Source organism: Hippocampus guttulatus, chromosome 10 (genome assembly GCF_054856545.1).
Source record: "Hippocampus guttulatus isolate MCC_2025c chromosome 10, RoL_Hgut_1.0, whole genome shotgun sequence".
Lineage (NCBI taxonomy): Eukaryota > Metazoa > Chordata > Actinopteri > Syngnathiformes > Syngnathidae > Hippocampus > Hippocampus guttulatus.
The window spans coordinates 11,581,680-11,606,061 of record NC_141270.1 but is presented as its reverse complement, the minus strand read 5'-3'; the positions used below and the strand labels follow the sequence as shown (position 1 = coordinate 11,606,061).

At 41.1% G+C, this 24,382-nt stretch overlaps 3 protein-coding genes across 5 annotated transcripts in view; all 3 read right to left on the bottom strand.

Annotated features, from left to right (window-relative positions):
- The window catches only part of pde10a (phosphodiesterase 10A), a 56,308-nt gene extending 53,458 nt beyond the window's left edge, over positions 1 to 2,850 (bottom strand). For both annotated transcript variants that reach the window (XM_086122487.1, XM_086122488.1), the window contains exons 1-2: positions 2,505 to 2,850; positions 1,779 to 1,940 (exon numbers count right to left, since the gene is read on the bottom strand). In XM_086122487.1, coding sequence (XP_085978613.1) covers positions 1,779 to 1,940; positions 2,505 to 2,520 — 178 coding nt within the window. In that variant the 5' untranslated portion in view covers positions 2,521 to 2,850. The remainder of the gene's footprint in view (positions 1 to 1,778; positions 1,941 to 2,504) is intronic.
- Positions 2,851 to 5,216: 2,366 nt separating this feature from the next.
- On the bottom strand, positions 5,217 to 9,575 carry tbxtb (T-box transcription factor Tb). 2 transcript variants are annotated; one of them, XM_086122059.1, is made up of 9 exons: positions 9,006 to 9,575; positions 8,688 to 8,916; positions 8,346 to 8,610; positions 8,129 to 8,263; positions 7,910 to 7,971; positions 7,485 to 7,546; positions 7,189 to 7,374; positions 6,763 to 6,895; positions 5,217 to 6,164 (listed from the first exon to the last, which is right to left on the bottom strand). In XM_086122059.1, the coding sequence occupies exons 2-9, from the start codon at positions 8,894 to 8,896 to the stop codon at positions 5,885 to 5,887; spliced, it is 1,332 nt and encodes a 443-aa protein (XP_085978185.1). In that variant the 5' UTR covers positions 8,897 to 8,916; positions 9,006 to 9,575; the 3' UTR covers positions 5,217 to 5,884. The 2 variants fall into 2 exon arrangements, with proteins under 2 accessions (XP_085978185.1, XP_085978186.1); XM_086122060.1 differs by having other exon boundaries at positions 6,763 to 6,892.
- A 12,505-nt stretch (positions 9,576 to 22,080) lies between these two features.
- On the bottom strand, positions 22,081 to 24,311 carry prr18 (proline rich 18). Its single transcript, XM_086121912.1, has one exon. The coding sequence runs from the start codon at positions 23,586 to 23,588 to the stop codon at positions 22,872 to 22,874; it is 717 nt and encodes a 238-aa protein (XP_085978038.1). The 5' UTR covers positions 23,589 to 24,311; the 3' UTR covers positions 22,081 to 22,871.
- Positions 24,312 to 24,382: the final 71 nt, after the last annotated feature.

The window sequence follows — 24,382 nt, the reverse complement described above, 5'->3', positions numbered from 1 at the left end:
TTGATTCTGATGCGCAATTCCATGCGCTGTCTTTTGAGTGTCGATGCAGAACAACAATACAACTATTCTCCCAAAAGTCACAGTGCATCCAATTCCAGATAATTGAGGGACTAAAGTTAAGGGAGTTGCGGTTCAAAAGTACATGTGCTCTCCTCAGGCAACATTTACTTGCCTCGCTGATAATCACTGATAAGCAGCCGTATGGGCCGCAGGGGTCAATGTGTAGTGATGATGTTGATAAATGACAATGTCGTTTGTGTCTTTCGCCATAAATCAAAATGGACCATTGCAGCCAATATGTGGGAAGCCCTCATTTCTACCATATCTAAATGTCATCACCGTGAAATGCAAAATAGTAACATCTTGAGTAGGCGTGCACCCCCTGAGTGGTCACAGATGTCAGGCACAGTCATGGCAAGGAAGTGCCCGTATTCTCCTTCTGTGTTAGCCAGAGGAAACTCTCACTTGGGTGTGGGCCCAGAAAGATCCAAAACTCGGAACGCAAATGAAACAGGGCAGAACAGGTTGAATCTCAAAATATGCTGTACAATTAATGGCCACAACGTTAGGTAAATGATGAATGCACAAACTGCCCCAATGAATGCATCTTGGGGAAATTATTAAAAAATGGTTTGCAGGGTAGATGTGCACAACCACGATAATAAACATACAGTATTTTCTGGCACGCCATTGCGAGGCAAGTACAGTGCAGTTTCTACAGACAGTCAACAAGCTCTATAGCACCGTTTGTGGAGCGATGACTGAGGAATAATTAATGATATTTTGAGAAGTATCCCGATTAAAGTTGCAGAGTTAATGTGGTGGTTTCAGTCACTAGCTAATCCGTCAAACTTCCAGGTTTTCCAGAATAAAAAACGCCGCCATCTGCATGTCCATCATGTCTTTTGTCGTCCTCCATGAACCAGGGCTTAGAATGCTAACCAGTAATAGATGACAAATATAAGGCACAACAGGATTTGTTTTCAACTGAGTGACATCTTTGTAATGGTGTGATGTTGATCCAATTAATTTGATACAGTTCTAGTGTGAGGGAGAGAGAGAGAGAATAATACTAAACTACTCCATCAACATCCTCCAGTTGGTTGTTTTGCATTGTGCAATTTGACACAACTGGATGAGTTGCACACGCACCGATGTCAAATTTCTGTCCGGCCTGTACAGTGATGACTCGTGACATCAAGTGTTGGGGAGCCAATCTGAGGTCCCCTCCTCATTCAGCATTGTGAGGAAATGACATGCCTCCAGGGCACAAACATGGAGAATGGAGGTTATTGTCAAGCGAGGAGCTTCTTGCACCCAGCTGTCAAACAAGCAAACTGGGAAACTATTTGTTGAGATATTTGTGAAATAAATTGATCAAACTTCGGTATTCATGTCTATAAGGAGTATGCGCAGGGGGTTTTTTTTTTTGCGTGTTTCAAATGTAGGGCATAAAACTGGGCCCCCCAAAATTTAAAAAAAATGAAGTAATGTATAGATTGTTGAAAAACCACACTAACAAACTTCCTTCTCACCACTTCTGCACCACACGCGTGTACAGTATATTTGCGTTTATGCATCCACACACTGTTCAAGTCTTCAATAGTCCGAATATAAAGACACATCAAATGTGACTTGTCAGATAAGAGATTATCGAAAATAATCCACAGCAGCACACAAGATTGAGATTAAAAATAGCAAAAGAGATGATTAAATGGTCGGGTTCACTCTTCTAATATGAGTGAACAATGCTTGCATGGAGAAATTGTCTTCCTCACCTTGGTCACTGCATCCTTCCAGGGGAGACTCCTCGAATCCCAGATCGTCAAGACTTTTCCGTTTCTTCGACATTTGTGGGACCGGACAGAATCCCCGGCCGATGTGTCGGACAACTTGGGGCGCCTTTGTCAACCGGCGGGATACACAACACGTGGAACAGTCTGCGTGGGGTGATAAGAGGGGTGACGAACACCACCAGAGGCGTTCATTCAGACGCGTGCGTGCATCGTCCTTGAAAGAGGCAGCCTGGTCACTTTGTCGCGATCTGGTTCGGCGTGTGGCCGGGCGAAAAAAATATGATGCGATTTGTCACTCACGTGTGCGGCGGATTACAATGTGGGACTTGCTCAAATGTGAATTTACGCACGAGGTTGGTGACTTGTTCCGCCATGTAGGTGAGCCGCAAAAAAAAAAGAAGTGTTTCTTCACTGGTGCCCGACCCTCGCTTCGTAACTATCGTTTCCCAAGGGAAACCGTTGCGATGCTTCATTTAGTTTTGAGCGAATGGCTCACGGCGACGTCAGACGACCCATCTAATCAGGCGTGGATGACGCACGGAGGACATCGCGGCAACTCTTGGATATCCCGATGAAAGAGTGTTCGCTCAATGCAAAAGGACCGTTCACATGCATTTCGTGTCTATTCTAACTGTCACGTCTGTCGAGGTGGGCACTTGTGCGTAAAATTAGTTCACTCATGGTGTGGAGTGCGCGAGGGTACTTTACCTTCTCTTAAATCCATAAATCCCACGAAGCTTCGTGATCGACGAAGAACCTCCTAATCCACGCGTGACAGTGACACAAATGGACCCAATACGCATTGTAAAATGAGGACCATCTAGGAATAACCTTTTCTTTTACTTGCCGGCGACACAGCAACAATACAAACCAGTACAGTAATGAATATATTAAAGTGCATTTGTCGTGCCGAGGCGTAAAATTAAAATAACCCGTATAAAGGATCAGATTTGAAAACCTGGGAATACAAATTATTAACAAACTAATAATAACATCTCGGGAGAGTTTCCGTGCACGCGTGGCTGTTCCAATTGGTTAAAACACAGGCAGTGATAACCAAATATGACACATTGTCTCTCCTTTCCAAAAAAAAAAGGCACAGATGGGTGCCACCAGTTGAGCGTGCGCGCACACACACGCACACTTCCTCTCCTCTCTTTCTCTCCCACCCTCTCTCAATTCTCCCACATCCTGATTTATTCATGAACACACCATGAGGGTCACTAGATCATATTCCTTTCCTCACATCTGGTTTACATTTACAGTGTAACGACCAAAGCTGCACAGTTGAGCTCAGGAAGACTTTGTGTTTTATTATTTCTAATAACAATTTTAATTGATCCTATTTCTTTGCACATACTCTTTAATTGTGAAGGCTGGCATTCGCTGATGCTGGTGTTTAGTGGTATTTTCTCTATGCAAACACCTTGCAAACACCCCTCTCTCTTTCTTTCCTCTCTCTTGTTCCCTCCCTCCCCCTTCCACTGCAGCTGCTGACGTCAACACACGCTTGCGTCAATGCTGCCTGCTTTGGCAGAGAGGTTTTTTTCATTGTGATCATAATGGGATTATTAGATTTAGAGAAATACCCTGCCTTCGTGTTTTTTTACATGCTTTTTTTTTCAAAAACATAATGATTGACCCATCTTTTTCTTTCCTTGCTCCTTGCACTAAATATGATTATGATCACAAAGGACTCATGACCTCTTTGTTTATCCTTTGCAAATCATTTATAGATGAAAGAAAAATCAAAAGAATTTAAGACAAATATCAAAACACGGAAGTTGCACTTGTTTCGAACCGTGACAGTACGAGCTGCATAATATGCAAGCATACATATAGAATAAATATTTCAGGTAGGGTTGAGATGCTCCCCACAAAAAAAAAAATCGACTGTCCGCTTATGTCAATGTGCATGTGTGAGACGCAGGAAGATGTTATGATGTTCTTAAGCGCTGACCTTCTACAATGAATGGACTCTACCTCCTGTAGGTCGGCCTTGATTTACCTTCCATAGCTTTAGTCTCTCACTTGGACTTTGAGAGACTAGCTGCCTGTATGTTCAAATATGTGCGTATTAAATTCTCCACTTGAGCAGTAAGTAGATTTTTCTCAGCAGCGTTTGCAAAACATGCCACAGCGTACGTGGATAAAGCAAAAGCAAATTTACTCCTTGAATGGAATATGTACCAACATGCAGTGAGGGTCCTATAACGGCACCCTGTGCAAGCCCTCTTTTGATGCTTATTGATGTTGATGTCATGCAATATACTCAATATAAGTGGGCCGTTTGGTTGTGTACACTCCTGCACAAAAGCAGTGTTAACAATTCAATTTTTCAAAATGATAAATTCTCCATTTTGATTGACACTGCCAGAAGGGGTTATTAAAGATTCGGTGTACAATTGCAGTGCATTATACAAACAGATGTTACTTTAATACTTTCAACCTCTTGTGTGACCAAAATATTAGCGATGTCTCTCAGTATGATGCAGTGCAGTTTAACGCCACTGCATTATAACTGTGCAGAGCTAATGAAGTGTCCAAAATGATTTTCATGACCAATTAATCCCACATCACTCACCCCCATTATCCGAACCGCTTTTCCTCACGAGGGTCGCAGGTGTGCTGGGGCCTAGTCCACTTGTCTTCAGGCATTAGGGCCAGGGGTGTCAAACTCAGGTCCTGCAGGGGCCGCTGTCCTGCATGTTTTCAAAGACTCCCTGTTGCAACACACCTGATTCAAACGAACAGGTTTAATGTCAGGCTTCTGCAGACCTTGCTGATGATCTGATCATTTGAATCAGGTGTGTTGCAACAGGGAGACTTTGAAAACATGCAGGACAGCGGCCCTCCAGGACCGGAGTTCGACACCTGTGCATTAGGCGGTGTGCACCCTGCCAATCACAGGGTGCACATTGCGCTCACAATCACACAGGTACAATTTAGAGCAGGGGTGCCCAACCTTTTTTCGCCGAAGATCTACTTTTCGATCAAACAACTTCCTGCGATCGACCAGTTACCGCACACACTTGCCCGGGCATGCCATGAAGAGCAACAGCCAGAACACCCTTGTTCAGGGTCACAAGGTGATGATTGAACACACAACCTTTGAGTTGCGTGTTGACAGCTCTGCCACCTGAGCCATGTGGCACTGACAGGCTGTTGCGTGATTATATTGTAGTTACCGGTAATTTACAAACGTAGCCGGGCGAGGTAAACGACTTCATTTATGGATCCAAAATCTATGATTTACTTCTCCCCAATTAAATTGGCTGCAAATTGTTACGATACATTTATTGGGTAGATTCTATAGGTTGTTTTGGGGTTGGGGGGGTTGTTTGTTTTTTCACAGAGTATACTTATTCAGTAGATTTTTTTTGTTGTTTTTTTTAAGTGTTGGTATATTTTACTAAAAGTTTCTCAGTGATGTTTATGACTGATATAAAATAGTTAGTGTATGCATAAGTTTCCCTTAATTTTATAATTCATTTATGGCCGAAAATAATCAGGTACATTTCACATGATTTTCATGAATTATCGTTACCACTCTCCAAAATCTTTTTTTACTGTGCAGTCAATGATATTGGATGACGCTTTCCTTGAATTTTGACATTTTAAAAATTTCCGCTTTTTTTTTTTTTTTTTTTAGTAGTAGGAGCCTATTTACATCAAGCTACATGAGGTATGGAATAGTCGTTTTCTCATTTGCGATTTTGCGATCAACGATTTTTGAAACCTGTAAAAAAAAAAGCTACCAATCATCACTTTATCATGGACTTGCACTTAATATAAGCGCATTAAAGCTAGAATTGTGCTTCCAATACGATACACATTCATGTACATGTATGTTCGGTGAAGGATCTAATGATCATATATACAGTACATAAACTGCAGAAAGCCAAGAGATCTTCCTTTCAGTTTAAAAGCACAGAACCTCACCTGCTGCTTCCTCTTAGTAACAAACACAATATCAGATGTCAGCATTTGAAGATCTCAAATTCATTTCCTTGAGCCTGGGAAATGGCATTTCAAAAGAGTCTTGTATTTTAGAAAAGAAAGCATTAAACTGCACTCTATCTGATCCATCACATGGACGGGAGCGTGACAGCAGTCCAGGCTGGAGAATGCCGCTGCAGAGAGGAATCATACTGAGCTGAGTCGTGCCCCTCTGTGTTACTGCTGTCATACATGGGTGAGCCAGATGAGGGCGCTGGGACCGAGTGCGCCAGATGGGGATAGTGACTGCCGGACCCTCTCAGAAACTGGGAGCTCAAGTTGTTGTTGTTCATCCCAGCCGAATGGTGAGACACCGGGGAGACTGGGGTCAGCTGTGTGTTGTTCATCGACCAAAGGCTGCTGTACTGACTTTATCAAGACATGGACGCACAAGACAGGTTGCTTAGAAAGAATTTGAATGGACATTTTGTAGATAACATTGAATGTTTTGTTTTGGCATAGGCAAATATCCATTCCAGACAAAAACTAATTACAGTTTTGACTGACTTACATGTGAATTCTACTTTAAGCAATATCATTCAGTGACAAATAACTTAAATGTTACACAAAATGTAGGGAAGAAATTTTGCATTGAAATTGGTGATTTTAACAGCGATATTAAAAACCTACCTTTAAATGAGAAGTTATGCCCTAAACAGCCACGCACGTTTATTGCTTTACATTCCCATAAAATGATTTTACTTCTTGTGGAAATTTGGCAACTTTTGTATTTTTGTAAAGCTAGCATCAGAGACAAAATAGAAGAAATAAACTCAGTATGTACACAAATTACGACCACATCAATAAATCTGTAGTGTTCACAGAATGGTAACTGATCTTTTTTGTCAAGATTGATTTGATATGGCCTAGCAAATAAAATTGCACAAGTGTAAATATCATGTCTCCATAAATGTGACCACAAATATGTGTTATTTTTCCAAATCAAGAATATTAATAAAGAACTGACCTGGAGTTGGTAGCAGAGGTTGGATTGTGGGTCATGGACATCATGCTGGAGTGCGTTGGAATCTGGAGACCGCACCAGTTGTCTTGACTTGACAGCATTGACAGACATGCAGAGGAGTTCTCTGTGTAACCTGCTGCAACATAGAAGCAAAATAGTTTTACAGTGGTTTTAATGCAACTATTATTAAGCAGGCAGTCACTCCAGCTAAGCTTCTGAGCCATGACCTTCTCTCCCTTTACCCTGTCAAATGAAGGTATAAACATTCCTTGTCTGAAGGACCAACGGTTTACAACTTTGGGGCTCCACTCGGACAAAAGCAAGTGGAATGCAGACCATGGCTCAACCGGTAACGTTTGTTTCACTTGTTAAGAATCAGAGACGATGTGTTTGGTATGAAAGCGAGGGTGAACTTAGAAGGGCACTCACTGGGCGAGTTAGTCCGATGGTTGTAAGAAGAGGTGCTGTAGGGCGCCGAGCGGTGGGTCCTGAGCGTGGAGTAGCGCTCACGACCGTGGGAAGGCGAGAGAGAGATGGGGCTTCCAAATTGACTGTGAGGGCTTGCAGCCGCAGGAGGGCAGAGGGAGCCTGACGCAGGTAGAAACCAACCGCCTACTGGCTCCAAGAAGGAAGACACAGGTTGGGAGTGACACAAAAACAGCCATCGGCTATGTCGATATAATTAAAATAGTTTTGAACACATTTAAAGGAATTAAGACACTTACACGGTGAATACGTTGACTGCTGGTGTTCAACTGTTTCGTCTTTGATATCTTTGTCATCACATCTGGAGGAATTAAAAAAAAGGTGTTTCAACTTTAATGTCTGTTAAACTATGAATAAAAGGCAAGGAACCATACTGAGGTCAGGCTGCCACGCATTTCACTATCGGACAATATTTATCCCCGCTAAAGACGTTAATAGCAACAATAATAACATTAAAAGACAAGGTAATATTACAAAGATATCCTCAAATGAATGTATAATATACTGATGCGTCACTGTTATAAATGCAATGAGTACGAGTGCGCATTTTGAAAACATTAGTTAGTAAAAATAAAGACTGCAAAAATCGTCCGGAGTATGGGATTAGCAAGTATTTGAGTAAGAGTACAACAAAGGTTTAAGTCTTATTTTGAAACCTTCTTACCTTTCCTTTGCATCCAGGAACGCCTTGGCAAAGGGGTTGTGTTTTATTTTCAAAGCGGTTATCTAAAATACAACAATGAATAATAGATCATGTTTAAATTGCAAAATACGTGCAACGCAGAAGAAACAAAGTGCGTAGATGCCGCGCGTAATCACGCACACCCGCACACGCACATACAATTTATGATTTAGCTTTCATGTCAAATGATATTTCGCTAACCTCTTCATTTTGATAGGCCGTCACTGCAATAAATTGTGTCTCTGGGAAGGAATGACTGGTAACCATCCTGCGCGGGCCTCCAACGCGCACGATGTGGATGCGCGGCTCATACTTGTGTAAGGAGTTTAACATGATCTATCAAAAAATACAGTGACGCTCGTAAATTATTCGAATGCGAGCGGCAGAGTGTAAAAAAAATCCAAAGTTCTGTTCCTACCTGACCTCCCCCGTTGAGTTTATTGGTGAGTTTGACTTTGCTAAAAGAGACGGGCGCTTTCATCCAGTGTGCGCCGAAATTTGGTGAGTCCGGGTGGATGTAGACACAGCTGGGAGTCTGAGGTTCGGGCTTCCCCCCGGGGACCCACTCCCCGCTCACGTACTTCCACCTGTGGTTGTCCGCAGATACAAAGTCCAACAAGAAGGAGTACATGGCGTTCGGGTCCAGTCCGGACACGTTGACTTTCATCACGGGAAACATGCGCCTTTCAAGAGAACAACCGGAAGCTTAATTTCAAGTTGAAATGTCTCAATTACACCCGGTGCAATGCAATAGGCTCACCTGCCGTTTTTTGTCACTATCATCTCGTTCGTGAGATCCTTAAATTTGCCCCAAAGTTCGCTGTCATCCAAAGATAGCTTCAGCTCCCTCTCCGTGGGGTCGCCCTTCTCGCTGCCGGCCTGTAGCTCACTTTGCACGGCGCTCAGGAGGTGATCCACCCGGTACTGGCCGGCCTTCCCCGGACTCTCGCTCACGCCCGCTATGGACATCCTTTCCAACCGCTGCGGGTCTGAGTAAAGGTGTGGCGGTTGTAGCCTAATTCCCACAACGATATTTATCAATGAAACAAAAAATAAATAAATACAATTAAAAACCCACTCTCTCTCTTTCTTTAGCCACTCCGAGAGATCTCTCCGGGATGAGAAGGTCAAATATATAGACCAGGGAGAAGGTACATGTCAGGAGGGCCGCTTGGAACAAATCTGGTTGGCTCGTCCTCACTTTGATCTTTGACGGCTTGGCACCGATTCGCTGCAATGAGTCCATTGAATCCACAGGAACCCACAGTCCTGAATGAAGAAGCTTGGCCCACTTGATTACAAGAACGAGTAAATATTGACACTTACATCAAAGCTCACCTGCACAAGCCCGAATGCCCGATCGCGGAGACACATTTACATTTAATTCCATTCTTTTCCCTCTGAATTTCGGAGGAGGAATTATTATTTGTCAAATTTCACTCAAAAATATACCACTTTACCTCACACAATTGTATTCTGTGACAGTCATGTTATATTGGGTTTAACTAAATTAATTTAAAACATTTACGATGTACAAAAAAATCATAAATCTTAAAACAAGAACCAAGTATCAAATTTAATTAAGGTTGATTTCTTTGACTTGACTTAATAATTAACAATTATAATTCATGTCTGAAAAAAACTTGCTTGCAAGGGTGACTGCAGATTAATTTAGAAGCTATAACATGAAATGTGAAATATTGCACGTGCAATTTAGAGATGAAATAGTTTCAAGAATACTATTCACAAATGAGTAAAAAATAAGTTGAGAGTTTTAGCAGTGAAATGTGATCATAAAAACAAAGCAATGGAGATGACAAAAAATGTTGGCCTTGCATTCCTAGAATAATTCTATTTAAAAAAATTAAAATATAAAAACCACAATCTTCAGGTTTCTAGTGTACAAACCTTTTTTGTGATCTGTGTATCTGTATAGGTTTATTTAGTTTCATCTGCTGCCTAGATTTCAAAAGGAGAGGATATAACATTTTAGAGTGCATTTCAAGTAATACAGTCTGGGACTCCACATGAGTTTGCTGACACTATTCTTCAATGCATAATGTAACAGGTGTTTCACACCACATTTCACATGTTAATTACTTTCTATATACCTCACAGGTACCTATTGTGGCTGTTTACCTTGAAGTACTGCCGAGCATTTAAATAGGAGAGGTGAGTGACTATTGCTAATTCCATTTTGGATAACCCGTTTCTACAGCTACGCAACAAAACAAAAACAAACATTAAAGGCTGAAGCGAGTAACAGCCGCGTGCTAGCTTCCGTAGCTCTGCGGTGTTGTGTTGTGGCTGGTTTGTGTTACTAACCAAATGTTGGATGCCTCATTCCTGCTGCAACCAGCAATGAGAGTCTGTCTCCACGTCCAAAAGTCTGGACGCGAGTTCACAGCAAGCAGAGAAAAACAAACCAGGGCAGTTTAAGAGGCAGTTAAAAGACTTCTTCAGTGTCTCCTCGGTTGTTCTAAATGTTACACAAGATTATATATTTAAATGGGTCAAATTATCCATCCATCGGTGAATTTCATGCAGGACACTAACCTTTGGGAAAACACCATGACGCTCGGACATATAAAACATATTTTCTTCAACCCTTTCAGGTAAATTAGGCTTTAAAAGTGCATCACTAACAAAATGACCTACTCAATATCTTATTTTAGAAGTTCATCATAAGGTTTGGCTGTACATTTACAAATGCGGGCACTTTCATCTGTGGGTGGCACATTAGAACTATTTTTCATTTCCTACTTAATGAATATTATATATGTTGGGGAAAAAAGCACCCCCACCCTTTTTTTTTTTGGTACAGGAGCTTAGGTAAGTGAGATGTAAAAGTCAGAGGTGTAATAGCCAGTGTCATTTCCCACAGTCCCAGTGTTCCATTTGGCGCCTTGCTCTCCTCCTCCAACACCCCGGACAGCGCTAAGTGTCACACTGTAGGCCACATCCTGTGTGGGGCTGCAGCACTGTGAATTAACGTTATTGGTCTGTATGGTGCTATATGGCCCCACACAGGACAATACAGGTGCAAGTAAAAAAAAAAAAAATACCTTTCAAGTCTGCAGTCAGTCATCCTTTCTTTTGGTTACATCTTAAAGGAGCGGTAGACTTTGTAGGAACAAATACCCAGTTTCTGGAATTCTACATTCATGTATTATGTATTGTTAGTATTTCTTTGTTAGATTCCTGATTTAAAGCCAACCATTTGTCAGGAAATTATTATTTATCTTTTGAAAATATTGTGTATGTTTGCTCATCTATCTTTGCCGGCAATGTGGAATGACTGGCAGAACTATTAAATATTCATGGCTGAAAGTACAACCCTGTCGGCCTTCATCCCACAAAATAAGTCATCCTGCAAGTATATCAGCTTTGTGCTCAATGAAACAGGCCCAGATTTCACACTGAGCAAGTTAATATGTGAATTGGTGGAGATAAGGTCGCAATGATTTTAGTGTACATACTTTCTGTGATATTTTTATTCCGTGGTATGCAATTGGATTTTTATTTAAAATGGGTGTCTTGGATCAATACAGGTGTACTATAATTCAGAGGACATTTGCTCTGTTAATGAATAACGTTTTCATCTACCTACAGTGTCTCTCTCTGGAAAGAGAATGTGAAACCATTAAACACAAATTGTTACATTCTGTTTGTATTTACTCGTGCTGATTTTGAGCTAATTAAAAATTATGTATGTTTCTTTCAGTTCTGTGGCAGTCAGGTGGTATTTTTAACAAAAAGGGGAAAAATTCCAACAATGTTAATAATTTTGTTCAGTTAATATCTGACAGTGGCAATCAAAACTGTTGTTATCATGAAGAGGTCAGAACATTTTTGATAGAAGAAAGAGAATACAATGCTTTTTATTATAAATGTGTCCTTCTTGTTCCCAATATTACCTTTTTGTACTCGTGAGAACAACGTTTTGCAAGGGTGCTTAAATTGGTCACCACTAATCTCAATTTTCAAAACATAAAAATAAATGATTAAATCTAAATCTTAATTTGAAAGTCTAAACCAAAAAAAAGTGATATAACAAGAGTATTTACATTAAAAAAATACAGGGTATAGTTGTATTAAGCACTGATTCAGTGTTATGTGAAGTGCTGTCACAACATGTGATTGTCTTAAGAACTTACAACTGAATGCAAATGCTTTATTTGTGAAAATGACAACAAAAACTAAGGTCAAAGATCATAGATGAATGTGTTTCACAAGAATAGGGTGACGGGCTTCTGTGGCCATGGCGGATTTGCCCTGTCACCGAAGAGCCAGGCTGAGTGGCTACTCTTGGCTCAGACTCATCTGACCAATATTTGTGCTCCTAACTCTAGACGGGCTCATCCTCTCCTGGCCCATATTGGCACAGAGGTGAGAGAAAGATGACTCCTGCATGCCTGGGTGAGTGCTTGTGTGTGTGTGCATGTTTGTGTGTGTGCGTGCATGTCTCAGTACCATCAGTGTTTGCACTTTCTTCACTTTCCCCAAGCTCCTGACATTATATGAAAATGTCAAACAGAGCCACCCAAGTCAATGTTTTTAACCAGCAGAATGTCTATGTCATCTTTGATTCACCATCAGAGATCGATGCCTTTCTTTAGAGTATAGTGGCGGAGTGACGATTCAGTCAAAACGTCTTTTTTCTGTGTACGTTGAAAACATTTTGTCTTGTATTGGCTTTGGAAAGATGACAGGGTCGTCAAAATGTTCTCTGTTCATGCATGTCTGTAAAGATGACTATAACAGCAAATTTTAATGAGATAGCGTTATGTGTCTCAAAATGTATTTTTGATATTGATTTTAAACATTTCCTTTTTCTCCCCCCTAGGGCTTTTCGTTTTTGAGATATTTTCATTTTTTGTTAAGTTAGACCTATGAAAGTTTACACAATACAGATTCCACTACGCGTTGTAATTTATTACTATAGAGTACGTTTCAGAAAAAAATCGAACAGTTGCTGACATATCCTTCAATTCATAAATATTCCTAAATATATTATTGAATTATATACTATTACTATTGCATCATGAAAACCTGATGTGTTGAAGGAAAAACAACAGCAGAGTCGGTATCAGTGCAAAACAAACCTAGAAAAGTTCATTGCAGTGCCAATCACCCAAAAAACAAAAAAAACAAAACCCCAAATAAATTGTAAAAATGTGTAATTACTGTACTGTGAAATAATCATTCAAATAGGAAGGGTACAGAGGTTGCAGACACAGAAGAACTGCCAGGGTGACTTTGACATTAACTTTGGGTAATAATGGCATAATTTCACCTTATTCTAGGTTGTCACCAAATATCTGCTGTGCTGAAACCTCACGTGAAGACACCTGTTAGCTAATCCACATCGCCAATGGATAATGACAGAGTGAAAGCGATAAAACATTTCAAAACATGTAAAAACATCCTCATCACCTGGTTGTCTATCGCCTACCGCTGTGATGTGCCACGTGTACACAAAATGCCAACTTGTTAATATATTCCTAATGGTGTGCGACTTCTCAAGAGAAGCCTTCGTGTGGTGCAACTCACACCCGATAACACCGGACACTCGGGTGACAGCACACTTTGTCTGATGGGTGCAAACTGGCTCCTAAGTAGACTCCCGAGCAAGGCAGCGTTTACTCACAGGACTGTGAAGCAGCTCACAGATGTATACAAACCCCATCTGCACTGGACCCGAATCTCAAACAATCATGTGGCCACTTCATTAGGTACGTACAATGTGAGTAGATCCAACACAAGAGTATCAAAAAAACTGCCTGACTGCAGTACCGGTAGCAACTTCATCCCACAAGCTCATGTGAAAAAAAAAAAAAGACAATTTGCGCAAAATTTGAGGAAAGTGCGTTAAAAGGCATTTGCAAGCGCACGTCTTCAACTGGTGCCACTAATATTGTGTGATGGCTCATCAATGACCTTGATGGGGTTGGATCAATGATCACTCAGTGCTCCATTCACAAGCACTGTAAACATGGATGCCCCAACGATGTCATCTTGTACCCCTGGTTGGGAATCAGTCAAATTCTGCTCATAAATACACAAACTATATTATTTTCAGTTATTTTACTGTATAGGCTGACATATACCAAAGCGGCGGTGTGGTGGTTAAATAAAACAAATATCTCTAGAAACCAAACTCATTTGTCAAGTATACATATTACACTGCGAGTGGCAATTTTAGGAATATGCAGTACACGTGAGTACTGTGTATGTTCTGGTCAATCTAATTTTGCAGGCCTGTGATGCAGGTTTTGTGAAATTCAACATGCTGCAGAGATGATGACGAGATGGCCGCAAACACAGCAAATGACCGTGTCTAGATTTGAATGAATCATTTGCTGCAAATAACGATGTTTATAAATAGGCCTTGCGGAAAGATTGATTGGATGAATGGAATTAAAAACATATCCAAGAGGCCAGTTGTCGACATGTTTTGGCTTGTGCTCTAATTGCTTTTATTTTGGGTATTTCTCGAGCATGTGGGGAATGTACTTGTATGGGAGGGCTGAGGTGGAGTACCGGGAGCTGCTGTCTCGTCGTGTTTGTCTGTACAGTGGTGGGATTTCACACCGCAGGAAGACTTGTCAGTTTCAAGACCTCACTCGCTTTCTGAGCAAGCTCCTGATTGTCTCGGAGCCAGTGTGGTTGCCACAGCAGGGGCCTCGATCCCAACGTCACCCCGTACACGTACAGTGCTATTACTAAACTTGGTTACAGTCAACATCCTGGGTTTTCTAACTTCTTGGTCAGCACTCGGATTTGAACCCACGACGTCTGAATCGTGAGGGGATACGCTGACCACTTTTTTAAAGTTCCGCCTCATTTCCACTCTTCTTGTACATTATGTTCCTCTGCATTAGTAGGCAAAAGATGACTATTTGCTGTAAGTCAGTAAAATAATGTGAACTTTAATCGGGGTAAGCTAATTATAAATGTTGATACATTTCTGTGAATGTATCCCAGTCTGTTAGTTCGTGTTAATGTAGACTTTAACTATTGTGTTCTCTGCATCCAAAACAAATTTGGACTCGAGCCTCTTTTAGCGAATCGTAACTGTCCTTGGATCATATTAATTCAGTAATGAATTAGTCATTAGAAATTCCCCTCCATCGACTGGATTTTCTTTTTTAGCCACAACAGATTTGTCGTAGCCGAGGGAAGTAATACTTCAATGACGATCCCAATACCGCTTAAACAGATTCGATTTTTCTCTTTTTTTACAATATCTGCAAAGAGGATAACCCTTTTAGTATCGACAGTACATCAGCTGACAGCGCCGGAATGATGTGAAACCAGCAGCCCAATAACCATGCTAATTTTGTGGTGCATATAATCACAACACTTTTCTTCCCAGGATGATGTTTGTCAAAGTTTCCGAAGAGGTGAATTTCCAGAAAAGGACGGGGGGTCAGGATGGTGTTTGGCCATCTCACTTCTATGTGAGTAATCAGATCTCTCCTTCAGGAGGGCCCACGCCAAACAAGCATCCACTGGAGACTGTGTTTGCTCTTAAAGTCAGCGCAAACACAGACCGTGAGGTGCTGGCGGGATGACCTGTTGGTTACATGCCTTCCATAGTCATGCTGTATGCTCATCGCTAGCCCCGGCTGTATCTTCCGAATATCAAACTCCACACTTAACTGTATAGCTTCACCAAAAGGCAAATTAAATCTTGACTTCACTTCATTGCATTTTACTGTTAAATAGTGGCGTCAAAGGTTCAACAATAATTGCTGTGGAAGGAATACTTTTGATCCGGGCAAACCCAAACCACCGTGAAGTGTAATTTACCTTGAATGAAATATTTTCTTCTGATTCTTGCAAGCATCAACATGGAGGTTCAGTGGTGATTCTGATGTTTTCTTCAACGCCATCCAATTCACTGAACTTCTGCAAAAAATCAACAAGGTCCACAAAAAACACACGGCAACATAAATGACGAATGTCGTCCAACTATTTGTTGCTCAGTTTTCCCCCCCTGATTTTCTGCTCCTGCTCTTATCAGTAATGTGGATGGCTCATGGTTACATTTGAAGCATCTATGAATGTGCTCTATCTACATCACGATATGTTTTCACATGTCCTCGCTGCGTAAACTGGTTTTGGAGTTCAAGTTCTAAAGTATTGGAGGTGATTTTAAATAGAGGTATAACAGTGCTCTAATGAGGGGAAAATACACAGGGAGACACATGAGCATAATAAGAAAGAAAATGTTCATGCTCAAAGCAATTGAATGAAATGTGAAAACAACCCTTTTCTTCAGAGAAGAACAGAAGAGGAACACGTGAAAGGAAGAAATATAACGTTGTGTGACAAGAATGTTACAAAGTGAGTCGTACCAGGCATTTCTGTGATGTCACTCATTTCATTCAAAGCACACATTATAAAAAAAATTATCCAAAATATCAGCGCAAAATGACGCTTCTTTTCTCAAAATAAATCCCGCCTCTTCCTCAGTACCCGCTGACATCTGCAACTTTCTTGACTTTAACGGACAATGGTGATGTTTTCTACATGAGGGCTTCCACAAAGGTCCTCAGTCCTTGCACTGTTTGCCACTGTGCTTTGCGTTTCTTAACTGGTTGCATTCAGCTGACGCATCATTATGATCTGTATGTGAATTCTGGCCTGCCTACCTTTCGGAGGGTAGGCAGGCATTAATATCGACCGTACGGTCATGTGACATCTTCAGCTTTACGGTTCTTCGTGTTCTGACTGAACTGAGTGAAAAGAGCGATTAGCTGTGCCGCTTGTTCCTCTTGCAACACTCGGCAAACAGAGCTGAAACAACAACACAACGACAACGGAGATCCTTTGTGACAGTGCCTTTGTTACTAATTGTACTTGTTTTGTTAGTATTTGTGATATACTGTACTGTGTTTTGTGAGAGGTATGCTCCTGACCGCTGGGCCAGTTCGCCTTTGTCGATTAGACCTTGGTCTCATCTGGTACTACTTGTCAATGTTGATGACCCAAATAAGTGGCATGCGCCAACCGATGCAAACGTATAATTTCTATCCAACGATGGCAGACAGTCAGTCAGAGGACAGACAGAAGACAGAGAATCAGACGGTGGTGGGAAACTGAGATTTAAAACGAGTCTCCCTCGGGTCAGCGGCTGGGAAACAGCACACAAAACAAATGAGAAGTAAACACGCAGCCACAGGAAGCCATTAATGGTAGCGAGGACCAATTAGGTCTCCGCAGGTGTCCTTGCCTTCGTCTTGTTTGGTCCTGCTTCACTTCAGTGTCCGTCTGTGTGACGGAGCCTCTCCATCTTAGGCGAGGAAACAACGGCCAGTTTCATTTGCTGAACAGTTGAAGGCAAAGGTTTTCATACTGAAAGGCTTCTAAAGTTCTTTATGGCATTCTCTTTGTCTCCTCCCCCCAAGTGCAAGTCATTAGAGAGGACAATTACATCCTCTGTAAAGAAGTCTTACTTTTACAGGAGGGATAGATAAGACAGGATCTCTCTCATGTTTGACCCCTCCCCCGCACCCAAAGTGGACCCACTCTGAAGCTTATTGCTCTCTTCGCACCTTGTCAGAGCTGCAACAAGAGAGTCAAAATCAAAGTCAATCCCAGCAGAGTCCTTTATGAGGAAGCTCAAATATCATTCAAAAAACTATGTTTGGCCTATAACTAAAGTTAAAGCAGGTTCATGGATTCATTTGTCTTTTAACGTTTTCGATGTAACTGCTGTAATTGTGTTCATGAATATTCATTCCACTTGAGGACTTAAACGGGAAAGTGTCAGCATCACAGTCAGAACAGATGTGCTTTGATTTGGAGTTTTGTGTATTTGAGCTCAGTGAAAGTGTCACTGAGGGAGGCAATAAGTCTGGCTCATCAGTCGGGAAGTTAGGTGACCTAAATACACTCATACACTGTGAGTTGTGCTGCTTTTTTCTGGGTGTTTGGCTCATCTGACGTTTTCCTGGATTTGGTTATTTAAAGACACCACAGGTATATATATATATATATATATATTTTACAATTTATTAAGATGATCTTTTTTGATTGACAATGACTGTGAATGTCTGGCATCCAGTTCAGGGTGTAACTCATCTCTTGTTCAAAGTCAGCAAGGACAGGCTCTTGCACACCCATGAGGACGGATAGATGGATGGATAAAAAATAAAATATGGATGGACAATGTGACTAAAAATAAAGTTTCTATGAATTAACCATTTTGACACTTGAGGTAGCAGAAATATTTGAGTAACATTCAGTCATTGTAACATTTTAAGATGGTATTCAACACGGTAATCACTAACAACCATTTTAACTTAGGTTTGCTCCCAATCAATTTCTACTGAAAAAAACCCCCAACTAAACCCAGCAAATTATAGTAAAGATAGTCATCAAATAAGGGCACATTCAATTTAAAGCAGTGGTGTCCTACAACTTACTGTTGATGTGAGGCTTGGGGAAAAAAAGACTTTACAGTTGGGCCCAAACCAGTCAGCATTTTGAGTCGGATGAATGGGTATTGTATAAATGCAAGTGACACAAGAAAATAGAAAAAAAATGAAGATCCACTACGTAGTTTGAATTAAAAAATCTGTTATTTAGATTTTCTTTTCCTGAAATTTTGCCAAACAGTATAATGCCCAAAATTAATGAGATTCTCGACATGATTATTATTATTATTATTGTTGTTGTTGTTGTTGTATGTAACTGGTTGCCAGGGTAATGAGGTTTGGCCAGGTAGTGTAAGGCAAGCCAATTATTGTGTTGTCTAATTACATTCTATAGTCAAAAGACTTAAATATCCATTTATAGCATTGGTTGTTTAAAATAGCAAATGTTAACATTTGCACGGTACTGTATTAACTGTTTGCTCAAAAAAATAATTTAAAGCTCAACTATAATGGAAAAAAATGTAACGATGTCTTTCAACTGTTTGGTGTCATTGGCTTTTCTCCCGTCCCCACTGTGCAACGAATATTTGTCAATTGACTTTTTTCAGCATGATGAGGGACAGCATATTTGAGGCAAATGCATGCACTGGTATGCCACACGATGGCGTTGCAGGACAAATTAAGAGAGTGCACTGACGCTCAATACCAGGCACTTCATCGCTGAAGAAACGTGTAGACTGAACTTTTAGATGCAGTATGTATGTTTATTGTTGGAACCGTGCTTGGGTGGGGGATTTTCTCCAGGTACTCCGACTTCCCCCCACATGTATTTATGAGGCCGATAAATAGATGTGATTGTGATTGTGATTGGAAATACGTACTGTCGTTGATTGTGCGCAGCGATTGACTGGCAACCAGTCCAGAATGCGCCCTGCCTCTCAGTCAGGTGGGACAGGGTATAGAAAGTGGATGGATGCAAGACATAAAAAAGAAGGTAATGACTCCCACTGCCTTCACTCAAACCCTCTGAAGTGAAATCTGCCTCTAAAAAAAAAAAAAACCCAACAAAAACCCAACCTGTAAGACATGTCTGGGCAACAATAAGCTTCCCTTACCAAGAGTACTAATGCAGCGGCATGCCCCAACCTTATGCTCTTGCCATGCCCATCTGTGTAAATACTGGCCTGCGAAACACAATGAGATGCTATGCATCTAAGAATGAAATTCAAATGACAAGTGGAGTCGCCTTTTTTCGAATTTTATTTGATCATTCATCTATCTAAACTTGTGGCGTCCCTCAATGAGATGATTAAGTTCTGAGGACTGTGTTTGTGCCAAAGGTGTTGCTTTTCTTTGGGTTTTTTTCATGAAAGCTGTTTGTGTCCACAAAAGCTGTTTGAGGCACAGTATTTATCAAACTGGTTGCCAGAGTAATAGTACACACTGTCTGCTGGGTATCAATGAGAAGCCAGAGACAGCGACTATCTACACTCCAATGCCACCATCAATTAGCCGAAGAATAATGGTGTCACGTGTCATGCTGACAGATCATGACAAATTAAGATGAAAAAAAATACCCAAAACGCATATGGGAAAAAGAAATGTGAGCCTGAAAGGGGTTGGGGTAGTGATGATTTTTTTTTTTTTAATTCTGAGACTATTTAAAAACACCTAGTCCATGCAAATGGGGCATGACACCTCCTTATATTCGACCATAATGCAATTGTAAAGAGTCAATTGGAGACTGACTGATTGAGCAGCATGGGCAAAAGTAGTTTTCACCAACAGAGACTCCGGGTGGTATAGTCCGTAGACCTGACAGCTGACACAAGCAGACTAGTGGAGCCCAGGTTTCAAGCAAACATGGTGACGTGGCATTTAGCTGTTAAGCTACACACAAATGGAAAAAAATTGCTCACAGATATGAAGTCAGAAAGTATAGATATTTGTAATTCCAGGTATAAAGCTATGCCTTTTTCATATGTCTTTGATCATGGTCTGTTAAGATTTTTTTAACTCAAATTTACTACACTGTCTTTTTGTGTATTCCTTGGCTTTAAAATGTCCTCATATCTATTGGTTGTAATTGTGCTTAAATGTTCTCAGTGTACGTTCTTTTCTTAGTTTTAACGAAGTGCTTTTGTTCTTTGATTTGTGAATGTGAACATCTTCAGCTGTTTCATTAGTCAATGCTTTAGGTGTGGTGTTTTTGGTTGTGTGAAACATATTGAGTTACCTTGTGTATGAAACGTGTTATATAAATAAAGTTGCCTCGCTTTGCCTAATGGTGTTTTCACCTCCGACACAAGCGAATGAATAGCACAACATTAAGTCCTCAGCAGACAGCATTGAATATAAACACGGCCAATTGATTCAGCACAATGGTTTAGGATTACACAACTTTGGGTCACCGAGTCACATGATAATATCGGCAGCAGCAGGGCATCATGGGGGGCAGGGGACAGTTAAGTCTTGGTACGAGCACTCAGTCATGATCTCAGCCTGCGACAATACATGCACTTTGTGTGTTTGTCCACAGTGACAACCTCGACAGTAGCCGGCACAAATTTGTCCATCAGCCTGTTTGTTGACAGCATTGGCAGTTGCTCTTGACATGTTACAAAGCATCCACCCACCAATTTGCCATTGTTTTTTTTAATTTTTTTTATGTAAAATATTTAGTATGGGTGACTAGTGTTTAGCTCATATGCCTCACAGTTTCGAGGTTCGGGGGTTTGAATCAAAGCTCCGGCCTTTCTGCGTGGAACTTGCACGTTTTCCCTGTGCTTGTGTGGGTTTGCCCTAATTACTTGGGCTCACATCCCAAAAGATGCTACTTAGGTAATTCGAGAATTCTTACCATATCCTTCGATATGAATGTTGAGTGACCAAAATTGTTGGTAACCCTGTGTTAACGAAAGAAAAGCCCACAGTGTTTACAGAAATAACTTGAATCTGACAAAAGTGATTTTAAATGTATTAAAATGTAAGGAAAATTAACCAATGAAAATCAGACATTACCTTTGAATTGTATATTTAGTCAAATAATTCTGTTAAACCACAATTTTAATGCATTGTGTTTGATTTTCATATATTTGTATTGTTACTTTTGTCACATTCAAGTTATTTCTGTGACCACAGAGGGTTTTTCCTTCATTAACAGTGTGGTACCAACATGTCAATGTGTGTACAGTCTAGTTTAGACAGAAACCGCACAAAGGGAGGTGGGATAGGCTCGAGCTCACCTGCAACTCTCGATAACGGATGGATGGAACAAATAAAACAATTTCCACCAAACTGTGGATCATGGGCCAAGAAGAACTCATTAAAATCTGGAAAAAGTAGAGCAATAGTAAGGGGAAAATGCTAATTTAGTTGTTGCACAGACACAAGAAGATACACATTTTAAATGCACTACCTCAAATTTTAGGAGCAAAATGCCACCATTAGTCCACAATTAACTACACCACAGAAATGTATTAAGCCATGAAAAACGCGACCATAAAGAACTTAATATTGATGTGCCAGATCTTCAAGCAGCACAACTCAATGTGGCGTATTTTAAGAGTGTATATGGCAGTGGCTATGATGCAAGTACAAAGAAAAGCTTCTTTTCTGATGTGCAATTTGTATTTGTAATGACAGTATTTGTTCTGTTGCAGCTGTGAATCAAGAGTTGACTTCAGGCGCGCTTGCATTCTGCTTGAAATATCCATTATTGTTAATAGGCACTGTCCTCGCTATTTATTTGAGCACATGGATTAATTGAACAAGACATCCATTTATTTGCATTACTTGCTGAGAATTGTACACATACACTTCAGTGTAGGAAAACCAAAGTCTCAAGACACTGTCTCGTGGTGAGGTGTATTGTTTACTTGGGTAATACAAAAAATAGAGGCAACTTCCTGATGTGGCCCCTACAGTAATACACTGGTCAACCCTGCTTAGCAGGAAATCTAAGAGGCTTAGTACACTAATGCCCAAATGGCCGCAGGTAGCTACAATGGCAACAAAGAGCCTCTCTGATATCCAGCAAAAGTCAGTGATTATAAATCATGTAAAAAGAGGCACACGTTCATATAAGCTGCGTGGATCGTACAAAACCCTTTACTTTTAAAATGGCACCAACTATCAATTTCCAGGTAGAAATAATACTGTACATCAGAATATAGAAGCCTCTTTTTGATGGGAGATAAAAGAGAGTTTGGTTTTAGCAGCAGGACATGAAACCTAATTGTGGACGCCGATTTGCTCTCACACACAAAAAGGTTTCTTTATCAAAAATCCCCGCTTTAAACCACAGGAGGCGCTTCACTGGAAACATAAACCGCATGTGCAAAAGTCACTGAATTCATAATTGAAACTATTCAAAAGGCATAATAAGCTTGGAATGCAGCTGTTTCAAGTCATTCTGGGAAGTGTTCCATAGCAAGTATACGTTCATCGGGTAACATTTCATTCCACGTGGACATTAAAAAACAACCTGAAGACTTTAGTTTTCATTGCATCATTTAACATCAATTAAGAGTCACTTCATGGCTTGAGTCCAGCTCTCAGCAACCTTTAAGGTGGGGTAGTGCAGTAAGTTTGTCAACTTTTCCCAAAGCTGCGGCACTTTCGACCCCCTTGAGCCACTCTTTGCACTTCCTCATCACCGTCTCGTCCACGTCTCCGTCCTCCTCCTCATACTCCACATCGTCATACTTGTGCTGGTCGTTCAAGAGCGATATTTTAACAATGGCCGTGATGTCCTGCTCCGCATCCTCCACTTTGGTCTCCTGCGCGCCCTTGGAGCTCCCGTGCGACGTTTTTTTGGAAGGGAAGACGCGCCTGTGCCGAAAATCCGCCGACGCGCAGCATTTCTGCTGCTTCGCCAGCATCTGCTTTTCCAAATTTCGTTTTTGAATGACAAGGATGGCCTCTGGCGTGAGGCTCAGCGTGAACTGGATCTCCTTCTTGGATGCGTCCTCTTTGCTTGCGAGCGGTCTGCCGGAGTCCGCGGAGGTGGAGCGCGTCACTCCTGCAGTTGAGTCCTGAGGTTTGGTCGATGTCAGCCACGAGTATTTTCCCTGCACCTCCTTCTGCGACGGGTTTTGACTCTTCTCCTGTTGCGTCTTGCGCCCCAAATTTCTTAAATTAGCTGTTGACCACGATGAGGTCTGCTTCTCCTTCCCGGAGTCTCTCTTCTCAACATTGGCTTTCTTCTTGCCGAATAGGTCCCTTGCAGGAGAGGGGATCTTCTGCTGGAGATTAATAGGCGGGAAAGGCATTTTCAGGACGTAAAATGCGTTACAAAAATGTGCAAAAAGTACTTCAAAGTGCAAAGCGACGGCCGGCACTCTAAGGGCATCATCCAGACAGAGCGAGTGCACCTGTTGTCCACACAAGCGAGCGTGGAATTCCGCTGTCGGCGCGTTCGGCCCAAGTTTTTATGATGGCGGAAGCGAGGGGGCGTGGTCAACAGAGACGCCAAACAAAGGCACGGAGAGGAGGCGCTGATGTCATAAAGCTATTAACTTCCGATGAGAGACATATCATACGCAACAAAACATGAATCATACATACCCAAGTGCGAGAGTGAGTGGGGTCTGCTTCATTTCTGGTGCTGCCAGTGGTCATCATACTACACGAAAGAACTGACTACTACACACCAAACGTTGAGCTACACTAGTGATAATGGTTAAGAAAAGGACAACATTTTTGGGAATTATTGATCCTTGTCTCATCATGTGCTGATGAGACTGATTCAATATTTTGATGGACTTCAATGGTCCTTTCCTTTCCATTATTTCTGAATAACTGAGTAATGTGACTCGAAACAATAGGCATAGCAGTGATAAAATATATAAAATATCAGGATTCATTGATACCATCAGAGGTATAGTATTGAAAATGCGCTAATTGCTTTAGTTTAGGTTTAAATTGGTGGGTAGGTAAACATTTCATATTTTGTTTCGAAAAGCTTTCAGTGATATTCAACACCAGTGCAAAAACTAATTTCCTTTATAAAGGCAGACGAAACATTGATTTCTCTTCTTCACGGATTTCACCACTTTTAACTCTT

Bases quoted from the DNA above. Each gene is read 5' to 3' on its own strand.
- prr18 (XM_086121912.1), bottom strand. From the start codon at position 23,588: ATGCCTTTCCCGCCTATTAATCTCCAGCAGAAGATCCCCTCTCCTGCA.
- tbxtb (XM_086122059.1), bottom strand. From the start codon at position 8,896: ATGTCCATAGCGGGCGTGAGCGAGAGTCCGGGGAAGGCCGGCCAGTAC. The intron at 7,547-7,909 runs GTAAGAAGGTTT...TAATTCCTCCAG, and splicing joins TTCCTGGATGCAAAGGAAAG to ATGTGATGACAAAGATATCA. The intron at 7,375-7,484 runs GTAAGTGTCTTA...TCTTGGAGCCAG, and splicing joins GCAGTCAACGTATTCACCGT to TAGGCGGTTGGTTTCTACCT.